At 40.2% G+C, this 25,043-nt stretch overlaps 1 protein-coding gene across 1 annotated transcript in view; it reads right to left on the reverse strand.

Annotated features, from left to right (window-relative positions):
- Nucleotides 1-25,043, reverse strand: part of LOC126297537 (early endosome antigen 1-like) — a 182,740-nt gene that overhangs the window by 126,619 nt on the left and 31,078 nt on the right. Inside the window, exons 2-4 of the mRNA XM_049988450.1 lie at nt 21,511-21,658; nt 11,288-11,373; nt 3,141-3,189 (exon numbers count right to left, since the gene is read on the reverse strand). Of these exons, the coding sequence (XP_049844407.1) occupies nt 3,141-3,189; nt 11,288-11,373; nt 21,511-21,658 (283 nt within the window). The remainder of the gene's footprint in view (nt 1-3,140; nt 3,190-11,287; nt 11,374-21,510; nt 21,659-25,043) is intronic.

Here is a 25,043-nt window from a genome sequence, read left to right on the forward strand (position 1 = left end):
TTGAAAATGTCAACCACATCCTTCATCAATACTTTGATTACCTCTCAACATGACCTAAGGCAAGGAACAACATACCCAAAAGAACAATCCTCATTACCCAATGTAGTGTTCAGCCACCCACACCAAATACACAATATCATGACCCATAAACCTGCACTACATGGTTCATTCTCCTGAAGACAACCTGCACAAAAGATCTTTCGTATACTAGAACCCTGCAAGCATGTGGCCTGTGGCCCACAAGTGCCTGCAATGTGCAAATGAGAGCACAAATACGCTACACTAACACTGGTGAAAGTTGCCAAAGATTACTGATGCTATTACAGCCACATGAGTGGATGTACACCAGCTGCTTGTTTGCAGCCACACGGATTTCATGCACCTGCACTCATTCTCACATGGACTGAAAGTCTGCAGTGTGTGCATGTGCGATGCGATTTACTTTCCACTGAACTTGGGTGAAATTTATGTGCATGACAAATAACAAAAACAGATATAAATTATTATTATTATTCATTATTCATGAATAACAAATAATATTTGAAACATTATTCACTTACACAAATAAAAACATTTATTTGTCATCCGTGAATAAAATGTGTTAAGGAAAGTACATAAATTTGAAATCGAGTGCGATTTATTGCTTCTGTGCTTTGTAATTTATTAAACAAACATACTTTTTATTTCTTTTAAATTAGTTTTCAACTAAAAATAACTTTTTTCCAACATCACATCATAAACTTTTTTCGATTTTTGGAGATTTGCCATTGTGGCACTAAAGAAAATACGTTCTACACATTTAATGCACACCAATAATCACGATAACGATATATGTCTTCTAACTCAGAATCTTCGTCAGCAAAAACTGAGAAATAATCCTTCCTGCTGTTGTGATTCGACTAACTTCACTTGTCAAATCACATTCCAAATAAAATCTCATGTTTATGCCATGATATCACTCAAAACTCATGACCGATTTTCTTTGATATTTCTTTGGCTGTTGTGTCTCTGTATGTTGTTGAAAGGCACCCTTGGCCACAAACAGCAATCAGCAATACGGGTGAAATGTGGTACTTGTTTCTAAATCACGGATAACACACTGCTGCAATAATTGCTTTGGTTTAGAAAGACATGAATCGTCTTTCAATTGTCTTCTGGAACTTTAATTACACAAAAGCTGCAAGTGTGCTGCAATTTTATGAACCTTTATGGACCTAAACCCAGTGTCTCTATATTTTTGAATCTCAAAGCCTATAATTGAGTAGATGCCTGTCGGATCGAAAAACTATTCCATGTTCTAATGGCAAGCTTGCTCAGAGTTCACTCATTTTGTAGTACTACAAACACGAATGAATTGATTAATTATACCAAGTAGACATGTATATCTGATAGTCTTAGCAGTCTAAGAAAGGTGTTGAAGATAATGAGTTTTTGTTGGCCGTGTTCTCATCATTGGTGGCTTACATAGTTCTTGCACATGTTAGCAATGGGAGGTGGAGACGTACTGGCAGGCGCAGACACAGTTGAACGGGGCCAAGTTGGTACTGTAATAAGGCTGTAACACACTCAGCAGCTCATCTGCAATAGCCAGGCTGCAACAGCCAATAAAATGATGACGTTACATTGCAGCCTGCACACTGGGCAGCTGTGATTTGCTGACTATGTTACAAATCAAGTAAAGCTGTGCTCTACTCGAAGGTTTGTTCCAGCACTGCAGTGCATTACTGTGCACACTCATGTGCTCTTAGACTTCTTCACAAAACCAAATAGACTTACAGAGCCAATGAGAGGTGGTTCTACATGTACTGCAGAATACGGTGCAACTTGACTTGTAATTACTTCCATTGTTATAGGTGGAAAAAGCGATAAGTAACAGAGGAAATCTTAGGGCCAACCAGGGATAGGCCCCTATGGCCTTAGTTTTGTAGTTTTGAATTTAAGCCACTGAGCCACAAAGACACATCTCTACACTAATCATTAATAAGTTATTTATCAAGCAGAAACTGCACTGAGCCAAGGAAAAAAATACTACAAAAAGTAAACAAAGAAAATATGATGACATTACACGTTATTCATTATTTATGTCACAGATAATTTATTGGTGAATAAATCTGGTTAAATGATCTACTTATTCAAATAATTATCCAGGTCGAAATTTATTCAAATGGTACTCATCCCTTTTCATCACTACACCTTACGCTTCCTTTCTCTTTCTGTACATATTATCGGCTGTAATGAGTGCTGGATTGAGTTATGAAAGCTAGTGAAGCTGGATTTAAGTTTTGTTGCTAATTACAAACACGGATGACAATTAAAGTCTGTTGTTACACTCCTCAACATAAATCTTTTTAATTTGTTCTGTTCAAAATATGTCTCAGTATCGCCAAAATTTTAGCAGCTAACTCAAAGGGAGCATTATTTCATCAGCTATTCTTTCACACAAATATAACGTTCTATAGCTGAAACAATGGCCTTCAATATTATTCAATATTTGATTATCAATTTAAATTTCATTACAATGTGGTAACAATTCGTGAATCTCAGGTATACAGCAGACAGCTCCTCCATAGAAAAAATGGAAAATTGACAGTTAAAAAGAAATTCTAATTCTGAACGTATTTGTTCACTTGCCAGTCCTATTAGTGCCGATACGTTGTGATAAAGCCTTACCGGCATGACAAGGCCACATGCCTGTTGCCTCCCTCCTCACACACACTGTTCGTGGGCCACCTGCACCACATGTGTCAATTTACTCTAGACAAGTCACAGAAAATACCTGTGGTATACACTCACCCACGTGCACCCGTGCCACGCATGTCTGAGTGTACAGGTATGCACCAGCAGGGCTCTAATGCTTGTAATAATTCTGTGCTCTTACGAGTTTCTATGAACCACACGTCAATCAGCTATCACTTGCCTGTAGCTATTTCTCATTTTTGGTTATTCTTTTCATCCAAGAATTCCCATTATTGAAACACCAAATAAGATGTCAACCAACAGTGACTACTAAAGTATGTGCCAACACTACTACAAAAGTGTGTTTCAGGCAAGACTCATGGCTTTACACATTTCCAACTTGAATAATGATTAGTACATGCTTTATGGTTTATTAACGGCCACATGCAATGCCCAATGCTTACCTATATCCTGGTCAGCATCACTGTTACTTCTGAGAACTTGAACGCCATCCTGAAATTCAGTATTCCACTTAGAGAACCATCAAAACACTTAAAAGAAACATTTACGACTTAACTTATAGAACACATACAGAAGTTCTGATACCTAGATATAAGATACTGCTTAAAACACACACACGACATTAATTGTAGTAATCAGTCTCAGTCTTTGTTTGACTACAGTGAACTACTGAGTGTTGCTGTATTTGATCTACACCCTATCAATTTCTTCACTGGCGATAATGACATAACATTATCTTTGGAATATCCCTTATTTTTGTAACAAATAAACAGTGATTTTTGTATGGAATATGTTTTGCTTTTTATTGTGAAATCATTTTTAGTGGCAAGTTTAGTTCTTCCTCTTTCCTGTTTTCAGCAAATAAGTAATACTTATGAGAAGCAGTAGCAACAAAAATTAAGAATAACATTTATCACAATAAACAGCATGTTTGATACAAAATTGTGTGTAACCAACACAAAAGAAATAGACACTGTAAAAATAATAGCATACCATAAGCTAAGCCTATTTTGCATCCTGTTTCTTATAGATTACATTTCCCAAAGCACAGAATAAAAGTCTTACACTTTTGTCACAATGACACTACCCCCATTGAGCTGAAATTTCACACTACTGCAAACACACTACATACTCTCTTTGAAAATATTCACTCACATCTGGTAATTTAATACAACTAGTTGTTTCATAATCTATTACCTGTTAATATTGGACTTCAGGATATAACTGAGTAAAAATAAAACTTATTAACTATTTCTTTCAATCTGACATAGTGACTTAATTTAGTGTTTTGGAAAATTAGTTCCGTTCAAATAATTATTATCGTGGGCTTCAACTCTTTACACAAGTGATAAAAGCCTGTCTGTAATATTTTATTACATCACAATTGTTCTTCAGCACCCAAACTTTAATTTTTAACTACTATTTCCCAACAATTTAGGCACATAAAGGAATAATGCTAAACAGCAAAAGAAAGCTTAAGCCCCCCCCCCCCCCCCCCCCCAGTCTAACGGGCTTGATGCAGCCCGCCACAAATTCCTATCCTGTGCTAACCTCTTCATCTCGGAGCAGCACTTGCAACCTACATCCTCAATTATTTGCTGGATGTATTCCAATCTCTGTCTTCCTCTACTGTTTTTGCCCTCTACAGCTCCCTCTAGTACCATGGAAGTCATTCCCTCATCTCTTAACATATGTCCTATCATCCTGTCCCTTCTCCTTATCAGTGTTTTCCACACATTCCTTTCCTCTCCGATTCTGTGTAGAACCTCCTCATTCCTTACCTTATCAGTCCACCTAATTTTCAACATTCGTTTGTAGCACCACATCTCAAATGCTTCAGTTCTCTTCTGCTCTGGTTTTCCCACAGTCCATGTTTCACTGTACTCCAGACGTACATTCACAGAAATTTCTTTCTCAAATTATGGCCGATATTTGATATTCATAGACTTCTTCTATCACATCAGACAAATCTTCCCCCTCATAGAGACTTTCATTCAATGTATTCTTTCCACCTACTCGCTCTCACCTCTGCATTTAACAGTGGAATTCCCGTTGCACTCTTAATGTTACCACCCTTGCTTTTAACGTCACTGAAGATTGTTTTGACTTTCCTGTATGCTGAGTCTGTCCTTCCAATTATAATTTTTTTTTTTTCGATGTCTTCACATTTTTCCTGCAGCTTAGCTTCCCTGCATTTCCTATTTATTTCATTTCTCACTGACTTGTATTTCTGTATTCCTGAGTTTCCTGGAACATTTTTGTACTTCCGCCTTTCATCAATCAACTGAAGTATTTCTTCTGTTATCCATGGTTTCTTCGCAGTTACCTTCTTTCTACCTATGTTTTCTTTCCCAACTTCTGTGATGCCCCTTTTTAGAGATGTCCATTCCTCTTCAGCTATAATGCCTACTGAGCTATTCCTTATTGCTGTATCTATAGCCTTAGAGAACTTAAAGCATATTTCATCATTCCTTAGTACTTCCATATCCCACTTCTTTGCATATTGATTCTTCCTGAGTGATGTCTTAAACCTCAGCCTACTCTTCAGCACTACTATATTGTGATCTGAGTCTATATCTGCTCCTGGGTATGTCTTACTATCCAATATCTGATTTCAGAACCTCTGTCTGACCATGATGTAATCTAACTGAAATCTTCCCATATCACCCAGCCTTTTCCAAGTATACCTCCTCCTCTTGTGATTCTTGAACAGAGTATTCGCTATTACTAGCTGAAACTTGTTAAAGAACTCTTAGTCTTTCTCCACCCTCATTCCTTGTCCCAAGCCCGTATTCTCCTGTAACCTTTTCTTCTACTCTTTTCCCTACAATTGCATTCCAGTCCCCCATGACTATTAGATTTTCATCCCCCTGTACATACTGTATTACCCTTTCAATATCTTCATACGCTTTCTGTATTTCTTCGTATTCAGCTTGTGACGTCAGCATGTATACCTGAACTATCGTTGTCGGTGTTGGTTTACTGTCAATTTTGATGAGAACAATCCTGTCACTGAACTGTTCACAGAAACACACTCTTTGCTCAACCTTCCTATTCATAACGAATCCTACTACTGTTACGCCATTTTCTGCTGCTGTTGATATTACCCTATACTCATCTGACCAGAAATCCTTGTCTTCTTTTCACTTCACTTCACTTCACTTCACTTCACTTCACTTCACTTCACTTCACTTCACTTCACTTCACTTCACTTCACTTCACTTCACTTCACTGACCCCTACTATATCTAGATTGAACCTTTGCATTTCCATTTTCACATTTTCTAGTTTTCCTACCATGTTCAAGCTACTGACATACCACACCCTGACCCTTAGAACATTATCCTTCCATTCATTATTTGTTGATTATTCAATATTTTTCTCATGATAACCTCCCCCTTGGCAGTACCCTCCCAGAGATCCTAATGGTGACTATTCCGGAATCTTTAGCCAATGGAGGGATCATGACACTTCTTCAATTACAGGCCACATGTCCTGTGGATACATGTTACGTGTATTTAATGCAGTGGTTTCCATTGTCTTCTGCATCCTCATGTTGTTGATCATTGCTGATTCTTATGCCTTTAGGGGCAGTTTTCTACCCCTAGGACAAGAGAGTGCCCTGAACTTCTGTCTGCTCCTCTGCCCTCTTTGACAAGGCCATTGGCAGAATGAATGTGACTTCTTACGCCATAAGTCTTTGGCCGCCAATGCTGATTATTAATCAAAATTTAAGCAGTGGCAGGATTCGAACCCAGGACCAAAGATGTTTTGATTATGAACCAAAGATGCTACCTCTAGACCATGGGTGCTATACTCTTTAGATATTACTCCAGAATACCATACCAAACAAGAATATGATCAGTGGCATTAAAATAATATTAGTTACAAGGTAATCTAAAATGAAGTTCGGTGTATAACTAAGAAAACATCTCATAACAAAACAAATACCTTATGTTTCAATGAAAGTATCTAATCTAACAGAGTGAATTAATACTTGGAAACAATGGTGCACTCTGCACTACTCAAAGTGAAGCCAAAGGTAACTGTAAAGCCAAAACATCATTAAAAACAGGCATTGTAAATTGGTATCAATAAACACTTTTAATCATGGTGATGTCACAATGATTTCAGGCACTGTGAAAGGCCAAAGTGAATTGCCCAAAATGATTGAAAATGGAAAATTATATGAAGACGGTTGGCTGACAAATATGTTATATGTAAGTACTAAACAAAATTTTTTGTTCAAGATATTATAATAAATGTGTAACTGCATTAATTATTTGGAGATGAAGAGGCTTGCACATCACAGTAGTCTGGAGTGTGGCACCAAACCTCTCTCCACATTGAAAACCACAACAACTAAAACTATCACCAACTTCATTCAAAACCTTATGTACCTCTTGTTACTAAAACAAGAATATTAACAGCACACACACACACAAAACAGACAAGATAATTGAGACATGTCAGATGCTGAGCAAAAAGAAAAACTACATTGTGTTCTGCCTTACGGTAGATCTTGTAATGGGGGAAGCCTTGCCAGAGAGAGAACAGCATAAGCGTCTAGGGAAGTAATTCCAATGGTAGTTTCCCATTGCCTTCCACTGATGATTGATAAAATGATAATGAGGACAACACAACTACCAGTCCCTGAGTGGATAAAATCTCTGACTCAGCCCGGAATCGAACCCGGGCCCCTTGGCGTAACAGACTGCCACACTGACCACTCAGCTATTAGGGTGGACATAAAGAAAAATAGTCCCAGAAATTGGAAACAAAGTCATTTCTGGTTAATTAATGTAAGAACAAACCATGGAAAATGGAGGCTGGAATAAGGACAATATTATGAAATGGATAGATTGCTACTCACCATACACAGGAGAAATTGAGTCACAGCAAGCACAATGAAAACAATGCCATACATTTAAGCTTTCTGCCAAAAGGCCATCTAAAGCAGAAAAAAAAACACTTTCCCACAAATACAACTCACACTCACACACATAACCACTATCTCTGGCTGTTGAGGCTAGACTGTGTACAGCAATGGCACCTGATGAGAGAAACAATCTGTGAGTGGTAGGGATAAGGGGGAGGCTGGCATGAGAGGGAGGAGGAGGGTGACAGGGAAGGTGACGGGAAGTGTGAGGGGAAGGGGGAGAGGAAGGGGGAGAGGAAGGGGAAGGGGAATGGGAAGGGGAATAGGAGGGGAAGAGGAATGGGAGGGGAAAAGGGGGGACCGGGTAGGGTATGGGGGAGGGGACGGGGGAGGGGAAGGGGGAGGGGGAGGGGGAGTGGAGGGTGGGGGAGGGGATGTATAAGTGGGAGGGGAAGTGGGTGGATGGGATAAGGGTAAGGGTAAGAGGCAAAGGAGGGGGCGGGTGTATGGGGGAAGGGTAAGAGGCAAAGGAGGGGGCGGGTGTATGGGGGAAGGGTAAGAGGCAGGGGAGGGGGCGGGTGTATGGGGGAAGGGGAAGAGGCAGGGGAGGGGGCAGATGGGGGAAGGGGTGGGGGAGGGTGTAGGTGGGGGAGGGGGCGAATGGGGGAAGGTGTGGGGGTGTGTGTAGGTGGGGGAAGGGGTGGGCGAGGGTGTAGGTGGGCGAGGGTGTGGGTGGGCGACGGTGTGGGTGGGCGAGGGTGTGGGTGGGCGAGGGTGTGGGTGGGCGAGGGTGTGGGTGGGCGAGGGTGTGGGTGGGCGAGGGTGTGGGTGGGCGAGGGTGTGGGTGGGCGAGGGTGTGGGTGGGCGAGGGTGTGGATGGGGGAGGGTGTGGATGGGGGAGGGTGTGGATGGGGGAGGGTGTGGATGGGGGAGGGTGTGGATGGGGGAGGGTGTAGATGGGGGAGGGTGTGGATGGGGGAGGGTGTAGATGGGGGAAGGGGTGTGGGAGTTTGTAGGTGGGGGGGTGGATGGGGGAAGGGGTGGGGGAGGTTGTAGGTGTAGGTGGGGGAGGTTGTAGGTGTAGGTGGGGGAGCGTGTAGGTGGGCGAGGGTGTAGGTGGGCGAGGGTGTAGGTGGGCGAGGGTGTAGGTGGGCGAGGGTGTAGGTGGGCGAGGGTGTAGGTGGGCGAGGGTGTAGGTGGGGGAGGGTGTAGGTGGGGGAGGGTGTAGGTGGGGGAGGGTGTAGGTGGGGGAGGGTGTAGGTGGGGGAAGGGGTGTGGGAGGTTGTAGGTGGGGGGGTGAATGGGTTAAGGGGTGGGGGAGGTTGTAGGTGGGGGAAGGGGTGGATGGGGGAAGGGGTGGGGGGATGTAGGTGGGGAAGGGGGTGGATTGGGGAAGGGGTGGGGGAAGGGGTTGGTGTAGGTGGGGGAAGGGGTGGGGGAAGGGGTTGGTGTAGGTGGGGGAAGGGCTGGGTGTAGGTGGGGTAAGGGCTGGGTGTAGGTGGGGTAAGGGCTGGGTGTAGGTGGGGTAAGGGCTGGGTGTAGGTGGGGTAAGGGCTGGGTGTAGGTGGGGTAAGGGCTGGGTGTAGGTGGGGTAAGGGCTGGGTGTATGTGGGGTAAGGGCTGGGTGTAGGTGGTGTTTCCAGATACAGGGGCCTCAAGATGACACTTTTTTGCATTGAAAATGGTAGCATGTTTTGAATAAATTACGTCTGAATTACAATACAGCTGTCGGTTTCAATTTTCATTACTCAAGAACTTCATGTCAGGCTGCTGTCAGACTGTCCTCAATGGATTACCAGAGGCCCAGTGGTCTGGTGGCTTGGAGGGCCTCAGTTTGACCCTTGGCTTATGTAGGCTCTGGCTCGACCTCCTGGCATCAGGCCTGCCAGAATGATGGTCACACAGTGGCAGCATCACGGTAGAAATTCACACTACAGCAGCCACTGAATTGACTTTCTGATTTGATGATCAGACTGGCTAGATGAGCAGTGTTTATACAAACTGAAGCATGTGGTGTGGGTTCTGCAAATGTCACATAATGTTGGGTGCTGCAGGGTCTGGTTTCAGTAGCTTGCTTGTCGCTGAGCCACAGGCGAGCTGCAGCATCTACGTGGGTAACATGGCACAATTTCAGTAAGTGGCTTCTTCTCAGCAATGAGCCATATTGTATTGGGCACAGGCCATTATTGGGGGGTTGGAAGGGGAAAGGAAAAAGATTGGATGGAAAGAAGAGAAATGGAAAATGTTAGTGAAGTAAGAGGCAGGGAGGATTGGGCGGGAGGGGAGATAGGAGGAAAGAGAATTAGGTATACACTGATGATAATGGTTCAATGAGCAATTCTACATCTACATCCATACTCCGCAAGCCACCTGACGGTGTGTGGTGGAGGGTACCTTGAGAACCTCTATCGGTTCTCCCTTCTATTCCAGTCTCGTATTGTTTGTGGAAAGTAGGATTGTCATTATGATTCTGTGTGGGCTCTAATCTCTCTGATTTTATCCTCATGGTCTCTTTGCGAGATATATGTACGAGGGAGCAATATACTGCTTGACTCTAAGGTGAAGGTATGTTCTCGAAACTTTAACAAAAGCCCGTACCGAGCTACTGAGCGTCTCTCCTGCAGGATCTTCCACTGGAGTTTATCTATCATCTCTGTAACGCTTTCGTGATTACTAAATGATCCTGTAATGAAGCGTGCTGCTCTCCATTGAATCTACTCTCTCTCTTCTATCAACCCTATCTGGTACGGATCACACACTGGTGAGTAGTATTCAAGCAGTGGGCGAACAAGTGTACTGTAACCTACTTCCTTTGTTTTCAGATTGCATTTCCTTAGGATTCTTCCAATGAATCTCAGTCTGGCATCTGCTTTACCGACAATCAACTTTATATGATCATTCCATTTTAAATCACTCCTAATGCGCACTCCCAGATAATTTATGGAATTAACTGCTTCCAGTTGCTGACCCGCTATATTGTAGCTAAATGATAAAGGATCTTTCTTTCTATGTATTCGCAGCACATTACACTTGTCTACATTGAGATTCAATTGCCATTCCCTGCACCATGCATCAATTCACTGCAGATCCTCCTGCATTTCAGTACAATTTTCCATTGGTCCAACCTCTTGATATACCACAGCATCACCCACTAAAAGCCTCAGTGAACTTCCGATGTTATCCACAAGGTCATTTATGTATATTACTGTAATAATATTTATATTTCAGTACTAAATAAATAAATTACCTTCAGTTACAACGAGTGAATATTATGAAATTACAAGTGATGACAATGTTATTTTGAACAGTAACATATGAGATAGTATCTAAATGGTTATATAATCGTATGGGAAAACACTGTTTTTGATAAGGAACGTTTGCCATAAAAGTAGCTTACACAAAGTGGAAAAAAATGGCTAACTTTGATGTAAAGCTATAACTTTATGATAACATAAAGATATTTCTTCTTCATATCTAGTGAATGACTTGTTCTTCTTTAACCACACTCAAATTCAAAAGCATTAAAAGAGATTCGCAATGAAAGTGAATTACTGAAATCCAAAATTGTTGAAAAAATATTATTCATAGCCACTAAAATATAAAAAAAGAATGGTGACCCACTTGATACTGATGATATTTACTGAACTTTATTAGTAGCATGCCATATGCTAAACATTATTCAGCTATCTTAAGATATATATTTTGAAAATACCTGTCTGCTACACTTTTCTCCAATTTCTTCATGTAGTGTCTCAAAGCGTGTATCATTCGGCTGTACTGTGGTATCCAGTAATTCAGCTAATAAGAGAAGAAGGACAGATCATATAGTCTTCAGTAAATTTAAAATCTCAATTAATTATGATAATCTTGCTAAAATGTCAATACTTATTACAAGGGATAGCTCAACATTATATAATTTCATTTACATTTATATTGCCAAACCTAAAAGATGCTGTATATCTGAGGGTACTGTTTGCCACCTTTTTTTTATTCATCTGGATCTACGTTCATACTCGCACAAACCACAGCATGGTATGCGGTGGATTATAACACCTACCAGTATCACATTCCATCCCACATGATCAAATGCACAACACATATTGATGGGGGGAGGAGCTATGGAGAACTGTTGTCTTATGTGAAAGCTGTTTGCTCAGTCTGTCTTAAATTTTACGTTTATCGGTAGTTCAGGTATGTGACATGTTACCTACAGAACACATTCCTAAAATTTGGTGAGAAAGTAAACTGCCAAAAGTAAAAAGTAGCAGGAAATAAATGTCCAACAGCTGACCAGAATTATGAAAGTATTAGTCATATGATAGAAATTATTCATAAATTCAGCTATATATCCTGGTGTGAGGGAAATGCTGCTTTTTGCTTTACCCGTGGAGTCTGAAAACTATTTTGTTCATAGTCCTGGATTGCCTTCATCAACAAAACAGAAGTTAGTGTCCTATAACTACCAAAAATACTATTTCAGAAAGTATTTGCATATGAATAAGCTTTGCAGCCAAAATTATGATATGTCTTCAAACTAAGTATAATAATAAAAACATTTCTTTTCACTTTTTACGTAATGTTTCCAGATGTGCAGCGTAATCATTGGAACACATGAAACTTGCTACCTTTGGTGATAAACCAACTAGATGGGTTCCTAGAGCCATGAACAGACTAACTAATCAATCTCATACTTAAGCCCAAATCTGAAAGCAGGGTCATCAATGAAAGACAACACTTAGTGCAGATAGGCTTGTTTATTATGAACACCAATGTACAACTAGAAAAGAACTGAACTCCTGGACAGTGTAGTCTGCTGTTTACACAAACATTGAATATTCCAAAATTTATAAAAATTAAAAGCGCAAACTATTTTGAGAACCTTGCAGAAATGCTAAATAACAAATAATAGCTGGCGGTTGGGTTTCGGACTGGTGACCCACAGCACGCCAGCTAGTGACGCTAACCACTACGTCACAATGCATGCACAGCAGTTTGCAGCAGGCTCTTTCCTTCTACTGGATAAAAATAGTGACCCGCTCTTTCAGAAATTCTTACTGAGGCCTACTACAGTGAGATGGTCTTCTGTATGGTAGCACTGGCAGATCCCACATTCTGCAAGTTGTCATTGAGCGATCATGACAATGAGTATAGAAGGTATACTCTCCCACTGAAGCTTTGTGGTCATAAAATGAATCTTCAGTCCCTTGAACACCCCATCGATCTGTGCTGAGAAATATAGTACAGTGTTATACAGAGAACACAGAAAGTGTCTCTGAACTTTTGTCTTAATGATGAAGGATCATCATCCTTGTCTTTATACTTGACATCTGACAAATGACTAAGGATACAATACAGCCTCAAAACAAAAGTATCACTTTAGTAATCTTTCCTATAGTCCTACTTCCTGCAAGGACTTGAAAATCCTTACCAAGTCCCCTGGGCTGTATTTCACTGGCCAGTGCTTTGCACTATAAAGCTCTCAGTATTTCTCCTAGGCATCCAGGGTCCATATGTGAGCCAGTTGCCTTGCTACTTTGGTCCTGGTGATGAGGTGCTTAGGTATTGTCCGGCTGAAATGTGACGGAGTATCCATTGTTGTTTCGGCCTTGTGACAGTGGAACAGAAACAACAGTATGAAGCCTGTAGTGTCTTTCTTCACTGTGTTGTATGCAAATGTCACAACAGGCCATACTGTATCTCAGTCTCTGTGTTTGACATCAACACACATGAAGAGCATATTTGCTAGTGTTTTATTAAAGCATCCTGTGTGGCCATTCATCGGTGTGCAGTAGGAAGTTACCATCCTGGGGGTGATGTTGCAACATGAAATTACCTCTGACACTAGTCTTGACTGGAAAACCTTTACACAATCAGGGATCACCACACAGGCTTGCTCTTTTCTTCTAAATGATGTCTTCTAGTAGGAACCTTGCAGTTATTATAGCTTCTTTAATTGGCATAGCTTTGGTGACAGTGTTGGGTGTGAGGCAGTGCAGACTGTTATCCAACAATTCCTGTTTGTCAACTTCAGGAACCCCCCCTACAGGTCGATTCCAATTTGGCGGAACGGCGCTGCTGTAGGTAGTATTGGTACCAGACGTCTTGCAGGTAACTACGGGACATGCTTCCATCACCGGCATTCCTTATGATGGCTCACTTATTACCTACTGGATTGGAAGGGGCCTGGCCAGTGATACCTGCTTCTGATTCTGTGTAGAGTCTTCATGAATCCCAGGTCACCAGATGTTGGAGCGTCTGGAAAAACTTCAGGATAGTTGGAATGATGACAACCATTTCGGCTCCATCTGATCAAATGTCCTGTTATATTATGTTCCATTTATTAATTGGAACCCTCCTTTCGTCAGTGTCTCCTCCTCCAAGGCTTCTATGGCTTTCAGCAATGGTGGATCTTCCCTCTGTTCAGCAGCAATGTCATTAAATGTAGTGATGACTTGAGATTCCACTACGCTGCTGTGTTCCCCAAAGAATTCCTTGAGAGGCAGTTGGCATCCTTGTGTTTGCACTTGAGTTCATATACCATTGTGATGTCATATTCCTAAAGCCTCAGAGCCCATCTCACCAGTTCACCCACCAGATCCTTCAGGCTAGTTAGCCAGCACAGAGGACAGTGGTCTATCACAATGGTGAATTGTTTGCCAAATAAATATGGGCAGAACTTGTCGATGGCCCAAACAACAATAAGCCACTCTTTCTAGGTTGTGGAGTAGTTCATCTCGGACTTTGAGAGTAATCCGGAAGCACAAGTTATCATCTTTTCAGCATCTTCCTAATTCTGCACAAGAACTGCACCTATCTCGACACTGCTTGCATCAGTGTGAAGCCTTGTCTCGGCATTCCCGTCATACAGTGCCAGGTGTGGAGAAGAAGCTAGTGCCTCCTTAAGGACAAAGAAAGATCTTTCCTGCACATCGATCCAGCAAAATTTGGCGCCTCCCTGCAGTAGTTCTTGCAGGGGTTTACACAAAAGACCTTTAGAAATTACCCACTGTACGAGCATGAACGTGCCAAGGAGTCTGAAAATCTGTGACTACTTGTTATTTTCTCTGGGTCAGGATAGACTCCACTGCCATTAGCTAGATACCAATGTTTTTTATTTCTCAGGCAATGAAGAGGCACTTTCTCAGATTGAGGTGCAGACCTGTAGTCTGAACACAGTGAAACACAGTTGTCAGTCAGCTTAGAGGTTGTTCAAATGACTTCAAAAAACTGACATTTTCAGACAGCAAAGACATGTCATCCACTTAAGATGTCAAAGAGGTGGTCCTCCATACGTTCAAGAGCAGCTGAAGCATCACACAGCTCAAATGGCATAACATTAATTATGTAGGCAGTCTTTTCCCTGTCAGCCTTGTCAACCTCAAACTTCCAGTAGCCTTTCTGCATGTCCATAGTTCAAAAATACTTTGCTCTTTTTACGCTGACTAGGGTGCCATCAATATGCGGCAAGGGATAGAGATCATTTAGCTTACTCAGTTTGAGCTGCAAGAGGTGATCTTTGTCAAGATCACTAATAATAACCTTTATTCTCTATACCCAGTTCCGGTAATCAGTGTTATCCTCTTCAGATCTCGACAGACAAGTTATTGCACATTTCTTAAAATGGCAGTAGTCCTGTTATTGCTATTTTAAGAAATATGCAATAAACTGTCTGTCAAGATCTGAAGATGCTAACACTGATGACCAAAACTGGTTATCGACAATAAAGGTTATTAAAGGTTATTACAGCAATTTTCGCAAATCAGTTTATGTTCTATAATAAAGATATCTTTCTGCATGATTTTGTTCAATCAATGATAGTTGAGAAAGAAACACTACATGTGCCATTCTTCTTCTTCCCAAGGAGCACAAGAGAGGTCTAAAGACTTTCTGAAGGTTCAATGATTCTACCTTGCAACATTTTCTACACTTCTGGATTATTCGTTGTTCAGATGGGACACACTATACAGGGTGAGTCACTAACTATTGCCACCTAGAATAACTCTGAAAGTATGACAATAGCTGAAAAGTTTGTGGGACAAAAGGTGCATGGGACCACGGGGGCCATAATATGACGTTGCGTTTTTTGTTGCTAGGTGGGGTCACGTCAGAGATATGAAGGTCAACTTTGTTTTTTCTAAATGGGATGCTATAGTTTGGTGCTTATTTTCCGATAGCAGCTATCTAGACAAGTCCAATGATGTGTAACAGTAAGGTCTTTGAAGGTCAAAGAGGTGGCATGAACATCCATTTACAGAAGGTGTTTGAAGTGATGACCATTGGTATCAATGCAGTGCTGCAATCATCTTATGGACTGAATGGTATTCCTTATCACTTCAGAATGTATCTAAGCACATGCTCTGACAATTTTCTCTTGTATACCATGCAAATAGTAAATATTTGCTGAATACAGTGCACCCATCTAACATGTCACTGACATGTAAATACCATTCCACAGTTTCGCAACACAACACTAATAGGAATGGTAAGACTAGTATCACTGAATCAAACAAAAGTGAATGATGCATTCCTTTGAAGAACAAGTCGATATGCTTCTCATTTATGGATAATGCCAACGAAATTCAGTGAGAGCTAGAGACTTATACGCTGAAAGATATCCTCAACATACTCATCCTACACGTCATACATTTAAATGTGTGTAGGATAAAATGAGAACAACTTGATCTTTAACGCATAGGAAACATATGCGGCAAAAGAAAGTTACTAATGAGGAAACAGAAATTTGTACTCTTGCCACTGTGGTTCAAGACCCTTGTGTTAGTTTGCACCAAATTGCAAAGGAATCTGACATGAGCCAGAGTAGCGTTGTTTGTGTTCTGCATTGCCATAAGTATCATCCTTACCATATCAGTCTCCACCAAGAATTAACTGGTACAGATTGTATGCATTGCATTGAATTCTGTCAATGGGCTCAACTTCAGATTCAAAAGAATGGCTCATTTATTAATTTGATTTTATTTACTGACGAGGCTACATTCACGAACCACAGAAATGTTAACTTGCATAACATGCATTATTGGGCAACTGAAAATCCATGTTGGCTGTGACAAGTTGCACACCAAAGTGTGAATGTATGTATGATGATGGATGATGTATGTATGTATATATGTATGATGTCGGATTCTGGAGGGCAGAATTATAGGCCACTATTTCATCGAAGGAAATCTTAATGGTAGGAAGTACACCACATTCCTGCAAGAAACATTAGATCTGTTATTGGAAGAAGTACCTTTAGGAACTAGGACCAGAATGTGGTATCAACACGATGATTGTCCAGCACATTTTTTGCTGATGACTAGAACTGAGTTGCAGATAAAATTCCAAAACAATTGGTTTGGATGCGGAGCAGACGTGTCGTGGCTGGCTCGTTCACCAGACTTGATGCCTCTAGATTTTTTCTTGTGGGGATTCGTAAAAGACACAGTTTATAAAGACGTTCCAACTACACCTGAAGATATGCAAGAGAGAATTGTCAGAGCATGTGTTTTGATAAGTGCTGATATGATAAGGAATACCACTCAGTCCATGATAAGAAGACTGCAGCAATGCACTGATACCAATGGTAATCACTTTGAACACCTTCTGTAAACGGATGTTCATGCCACCTTTGTGACTTTTGTTGACCTTCAAAGACCTTGCCGTTGCACATCACTGGATTCATCTCAATAGTCACTATCAGAAAATAAGGACCAAACTACAGCATCCCATTTAAAAAACAAAGTTGATCTTGATATCTCTGAAGCGACCCCATCTAGCAACAAAAAACCAGTGTCATATGGCCCCTGTTGTCCCATGCAACTTTTGTCCATCAGCATCATCATCATCCATCCCCATTACAGTTGGAGGAAGGCAATGGCAAACCACCTCCGCTAGGATCTTGCCTAGTATGGCAGTGCGGGTCTCCTGTATCATCCCCCACGCTCCTCGGAGAATGGGACACCCCACCACCACCACCACCACCACCACCACCACCACCACCACACACTTTTCAGCTCCTAACATACTTTCGGAGTTATTCTTGGTGACAATAGTTAGTGACTCACCCTACAAAAGTGCTGGCTAATTGGTGGATGGTCCCCAGTGTTGATATAGTGCTTTAACATGGGCCACTTGAGCTGTTTTTTCCCCTATCCCATATCTTAAAATATAAAAAAATTGATGTAGAATTATTATTCACTAATGTTGCTCCTTAATCGCAAGATCCCATATACAGTTCGGTAACAGCTTCCCCCCCTGCAATGCATGTAGTGGTAACGGAGTATGATTTTTTTTTTTTTTTGTCACTGACACAAGGCTCACCTTCCTGGGCCAATTCAGCTGTCTTCACATATGAGGTGTGTGAGGAAAGTAATGAGACCAACAGCAATGCAAGCGATATGGCAACACCATGTTTTTCTACTTGTGTACACTGGTGTGCTCACCCCTTCCAGATGCTCAGGCCAAATTTCAGCCTCATATAGCTATCACCGATTTTTGAGAATGCCATCAATGAAGTTGTATTTTTGTTGTGCGTTACAAAAATGTGTTTTTGTTGTGCGTTACAAAAATGTGTTTTTGTTGTGCGTTACAAAAATGTGTTTCTGTTGTGCGTTACAAAAATGTGTTTCTGTTGTGCGTTACAAAAATGTGTTTTTGTTGTGCGTTACAAAAATGTGTTTTTGTTGCGCGTTACAAAAATGTTTTTTGGTTGTGCGTTACAAAAATGTTTTTTTGTTGTGCGTTACAAAATGGAACAATGGGATTTAGAGCAAAGTTATGTCGTCAAGTTTTGTGTTAAACTTGGTAAATATGTTCGTGTGCCCATTGAAAAGTTGAAATAGGCCTATGGGAAACATGCCTTATCAAGAGCACAAGTTTCTCACTGGCACAAATCACTTCTGGAAGTGAAGATTACTCTCAGTCAGAGTGACCTACAACTTCAAAAATGTACATTTTCGTCACTGAAAACATTGAACATGTGTGTGCTCTTTTGAGACTGTTCCCCTGGGACACACTGTCGATCAAATGTTTTCAAAGATTTCCCTGAAAGGCTTAGCAAAAAGGCGGACCAACTGAAACCAGTCATTATAGCCAAGTGGACACTGCATCATGACAACGCCACATGTCACACGGCCACTTCCATCATCACTTGACACCAAAAGGCACTCCCGTTGTTCCATAGCCCCCTTATTTACCTGATCTGAGTTTTTGTGACAAATTTTCTTTTCCCAAAACTGAAAAATGTTGTAAAAGGACATTGGTTTGGGACTCTGGAAAGCATTTGAAAGAATGTGACCAACTTGTTAACTGCCCTACCAGTTGAAGCCTTTCAGCACTGCTACATAGACTGGGATGACTCCACAGGTGTATACCTACCAAAGGGAACTACTTTAAATGGGACGATATTGTTTGAAAAAAATAAAAACTTTGGTAGATAAAAAATATGTCTCATTACTTTTCTCGCACATCTCGTACACATATATACATGACTGCTTGTGACAGTTAGTGATCAAAAGTTCTCTTTGACCACCTACAATGCATATTATTGTCACCGACAGCTCAATTTCTTTTGTGAGCCTCAGTAGCTTTCTGCAATCAATGAATATTTCACAATTTAATGAGCATCTTGACTGATAACTGGAACTCATCTCACTGATGGTGGCAGGATAATAATGTCTTCAATGGCATACAACAGTTCAGCACAGTCTTTGTTATAAGTGCTTGTTGAATAGCTACACGAATCTGAAGCTCCGATCTTCCACAGTCTATGACTGCTTGTGATGCCTGCAAGAAGTCCCATCTGATAATGACCTTATGACTGGCATTCTCGTCCGAGCTGCCAGAGTTGGCGGTCATGTGTATGTGAGGTGTGCTTGCTTGTGTGAGTGAATGATATTTGTTTCTCTTTCTTGTTCTGACGAAGGATGTGGCCAAAAGCTTATGTGTGTCTTTTTAATTGTGCCTATCTGCAAGTTAACATGCTATCTTTAAAGTAAGTGGCAAACCATCTTTTCCTACATTGTTAGTATTCTGACACTGTCATACCAGAACATCATCATTAAAAATATATTGCAAAATACAATCAGTAAACACAAGACAGAAAAAAATTATTTGGGCTTTGATAATGCTTCAACGACAACTGCATAGAACACTGTACAGCTTTCATTTGGAACAGGCAGAGTAGTAGTAGTTTGGCTGTAAACTTAAAGTGTGTGAAATTCAGGTCAAAAGGCTTCCTTTAACATGCATTTTTTATTTTGTGTAGGAGTTCCACAAACTAGTTTAGCACTTTTTTCTGTAGATAACTACTCATATATTGTCACAAAGCTCAAGTTTAAGTGTCCTGCATGTTCACAGGCTATCTGTGAACTAGTTGCTGACAGGCACAACAAAAAGACAGTTACACATTCAGCTATCGGCCAAAGCCTTCAGAAAGGAGACACACACAGACATTCACTCGAGCAAGCACACATCAAACACACAATCACTGTCTCTGTCTGCTCCAGCCAGAGACCGTGCGCATAAAGTCTGCTTGCATGAGTGAATGTGTGCCTGTTATGTGTGTTTCCTCTCTGAAGACTCAGGCCAAAAGCTCAGTGTGCAACAACCTTTTCATTGTGCCTGTCTGCAAATCAATGTGTCCTCTTTACAGTAAGTAGCGATCTATCCTTTTCATAATATTCCAACCTAGACTTTCCATTGTTTGATTTTATCTGTGAACTAGAATGTAGTCTCTCATTCTTTCACTGTTTACACCCTTCTCTTGTTTCTCTTCGTTCTATACAATTGGCTTCAGGACTAACTGGTGGACTGTCTTTTCTTCTCCAGCTACTACTTCAGACAAAGTAATTTTATTATTATTAGTCCTCTCCTTTTTTGTGACCTGTCTATGGGCCACATCCTAGAACTATTCTTCATGTCTGCCCATTATTCAGCTTCCTAATTTTTATGATCGCAACTATCACAGGTGACACCTATTTACAATTTTTATAAATTCACCTAGCACAATCTTGGTACTCTCCGACTGTGCATCTATCCTCTTTGATCAGTTCACAACTGGCATTTTATGTTCTTTCTTTCCAGTCTATCTATGTTAGGGTTCCTTTACCCTGTGTTAAGAGTATTTTGTCCATCTTTTGACATGCCAAGTTCAGCTTTCCTTCTGTTTCATTAAACAAGCAACATTAATTCCAAAAATTCTGGATTCTTTCTTTATTTCAGTTGGTTATTACTAAACAATGGAAAGTCCACTATGGAATAATAACAATATGAAAAGGACAGATTGCTACTACTACTACTACTACTACTACTACTACTCTCTCTCTCTCTCTCTCTCTCTCTCTCTCTCTCTCTCTCTCTCTCTCTCTCTCACACACACACACACACACACACACACACACACACACACACACACACACAGTCTCCAGCTGCTGGGGCCATCTATTATTGTCATTCTTCATTAATACACTATCTATCCTCATCATCATATTACAAGTGTTTTCTTAGTTGCTGCTGGCTCCTGTTACACATTCTACACATCTTGCTATTCAGCCAGTCTCCTTCCTCAAGTTCCTGAGCCTGTTGCAACTGTACTTCCTTTCATGTTCTTGTTGGGCATCCTATCTTCCTTCACCTCAGGGAGTTCATTTCTAAATTCATTTTGGCCACCTGTCATCAACCAATCTTACAAGATAGCCAAACCACAACAGCAGTTTTGATTCTATTTAATCAATTATTGTGATGCTGGCTCTAGTAATCAATTTACATTTCATATAATCTTTGACATTGTTGAGTACAAAGCAGCAAACTGCTGAACTCTACATTAGGACAGCAACTATTCAAACAAAACACTGTTTTATGAATTTTACATATGTTACATGCACACAAATTGAACTGTTCATTTTGATGGATCAGATAATATAAAACAGGACACAGTACCATGGGTACTTTCATAATGGCTCCTCAAGGCTTCCACTGATGTAAATGCTTCCATGCATGATGGGCAGAGTAAGCCTTCTGCTGCCTGTCTGCTTCCCACAGCATCTTCCTTTCCATGTGCTGGAGAATCTGGATTAGATTCTCTACCCTACAACAAAGAACACATGAGAACTGAAATGTTGTCTACATTATTAGCAAATTGTGACACTGGAAGTTGTGAGCAAACTGAGACAAAAAATAAAAACAGGCAAAATCAAATCAATCACGAAAATAGCTTTCACTTGCAGCAAGGCGTAATAACATTAGAATGTGGAAGACAGCCTCTATATGTAGGTCTGGTTTATGTGTCAGTAGGTACAACATACTGTAAATTAAGTTTATGTGAAATTTACATGGAATTTGCAAATTAAATTCAGCACCATTTGGAACTACAAATCACTGAAGTAATGTGTGTGTCTTTCATACAGAAAAGAAAATTGGAAATCTGCAGGAGTATTGAAACACTAGGCAACTTGAGTGGCACCAATGCTGCTCTATGAGAAGACATACCCATAAACTGTAACTGTGCAAATGGCATTTGTAACTAATGACTGCATTAATAAAAAACCATTGTTGAATACAGCAAAGAAAGATTGTCAAAGGTTCACTGCAAAACTTGACAAGATTAATATTTTAATCGAATAAAAAATCTAATGTTATAAAACGGGCAAAACTCCTTAGTGTCAAGCGAAAAGTATTACTTTACTTAAAAAAAAAAAGTGTGACATGCAGATTATAGAAAACAGAAAACACTTTAAGTCAGGAATTTTATTCACAGTCAACCTGAATGCAAATGTTACCACTGATGCATTACACTTTAGGTTCTTGAGAAAGACACGTACGTTACAGACATTCTTATACTTGTCCAAGGCTTTCGACATTGCTGACCGCTAAATAATACTAAATTTTAATTAAATTCAAATCCACTGTGCCTCTGTGCATAGCAATCGTCAAATATTCAAATTTCAAGGACATTAGTCAGTTGCAAATTCCATAATTTATTGCAGATCTACATTTCAACACTAACACAGTCATCATTGGTGTGTTACCGTCACACAGGTACCAACATGTCAGAGTATAAACTTGTGACAAACAACACAACATTTTTCACAGTTTTATACTCTGAAATGTTGGTACCAGTGTGACTCTTTTGATAATGCACCGATGATGACTATGTTATAGTCTACATGTGTATCAACAGTAAATTAGATTTTTGCAACTGACTGCTGGTCCTTTACATCTGAATACTAAACTTATTTTTCTGATCATAACACATAATTTTACATGCAGTGGCAATGTCAACAACATGCACACAGAAGGGCTTTTTTGAGACATTCTACACTTCAATAATTCACACAGTACAACAATAATTAATTCCATAATGAAAAGGATTGTTGCTTGCATTATTTTCATGATATATCCAAGTTATACAGACATGTATGGATAAGCCATTGCCCATAACTTAAGCCACTTCTTAAAAGTATCTTCTGTCAACATTTTGAGATCATTTTGTAGCAAATTATGAAAAACAGCTCCTTTGATAAACTGGCTTTTTGTTGGTAAAGTTAATCTTCTCTTAACCATATTTAAGCCTGTTTTATGCCTCGTGTCATGGTTGTGAATTTGTATGTCACTATTTGTGACCTTACTGTCTTCTTTTACTAGCATAATGGTTTGCAACATATGTATGGCACAAACTATAATCATATTAAAACTAGTAAATAGGCTTTAGCAATATGTGTCTTGTTTCATTTTCACTATAATCCTCAAGACTCTCTTCTACAGTATGAAAATTCTTTTCATATTACTTTGTCAGGTCCTGCCATGAAAGTACTATCCTGTAAGTCAAAGAAAGACATAATAATCCAAAACCAAAACTTATTCTTTATCATCTCCTCTTTCTGTTCACAGATGCCTGACTTAAATACATTTCTAGTAAATGCACGAGTTTGCCAGTGACACCACTCACCGCAATTTTTGATTACCATGCAGAATAATGTACTCGTTGAACACTTTGGAAAACTCGAGGAATACTATTGCTGTTTCGAACTCTTATTTTATTTTTTGAAGCACATAATGGACAAACTGTACTGCTGCAGATTTAGTGCTCTTCTGAAACCATGCTGGAAGATACCTAAAATGTCAGTAGTTTTGTAATATTCCAAGCTGCTTTTCAACATTATTTTCTCAGTCAGTATGTTAATGTTGAGTTTAGGAGAATGAGTCTGTAATTTGGAACATGCTTTATTTTTGTTTTTTGTGTGAGGGTTTGAGAACAGTCAGTTTCAACTTGTCAAGGAATTTACTGTCTTCAGTAACACAGCTTATTATATGAACTAATGGTTTCACTAGCTCATTTTTGCATTTCTTCAATAGAAATGGAAAAATTTCATCTAATCCTGTTTAGTTTTTATTTCTGAGACTATTAATTAGCTGCAGAATGTCGTCAGTACATACTACATATACTGCATGTCTGTTCATTAGTGGACTCAAATGTACAGGTGTTGACAACCATGTGGAAATACCACCAATGCAACACATTTCCATCCCTAATACAGTGTAGGAAACCCCTTGACGTTCAGCTTCCAGTCATCTTAGAATGAATAAATACAACTCCTGCATGGTTTTCAAGGGAATCTTAAGCTATTCTTCCTGAAAAATAGTGGCAAGTTCCGGTAAAGAAGATGGAGGCTGATAGAGATCACACACCTTTCATTCCAAAGCTGAAGACAAAGGCTCAATAATATTGAGATCTGGTGACTGCGGTTGGCAAGAGAGATTTAACAATTCATCCTCATACTCACAAAATCAGTCCTGGACTATACAAACTATGCGAGCAGGAGCCCTGTTACCGTGGAACACTTGGAGAACAAACACTGTACCATGGGATGAACCTGATCAACCAAAATGGTCACACAATATTTGGGAGAAATGTGGCCTTGCAGAGTAACCATGGGGCCCATGGAATACCATGATATGGCTGCCCAAGTTATCACTGAACCCCCACCATATTTTCAAGCCCAAATAACTTTCTACCATTGCTCCATAACCCAACTTATTTGGCTTTGGCACCACGCTTTTCTATTAACAGCATTTACATCACCAATGAGTGATTTTGGAATTCTAGCTCATCCTGGAATTCCCTGCTTAAGGAGGTCCCTTCGTGTTGTTTTGGTACTGGCAGGGTTTGTGAGTGCAACATTCAATTCTGCAGCAAGTTTTGCAACTGTAGTCTTATTTTTTCATCACAATCCTCTTCAATGAACATTTGTCAGGACCATTCAACCCATTACACTTTTCCTGTTTCCAGTATAACTCTTCAATACAGTGCCGCTTGAAATGCAAAACACATCAGTTCCCTTGTTTATGGAAGCAGCCACCTTATGAGCACTAATAATTTGCCCATGTTCAAATTCACTTAGATCTTACATAATGCACTCACAACTAAACAGGACACTGTTCTTACCATGACTGACACTTGCAGCGTATTGAAG

Source organism: Schistocerca gregaria, chromosome X, assembly GCF_023897955.1.
Source record: "Schistocerca gregaria isolate iqSchGreg1 chromosome X, iqSchGreg1.2, whole genome shotgun sequence".
Taxonomy (NCBI): Eukaryota; Metazoa; Arthropoda; class Insecta; order Orthoptera; family Acrididae; genus Schistocerca; species Schistocerca gregaria.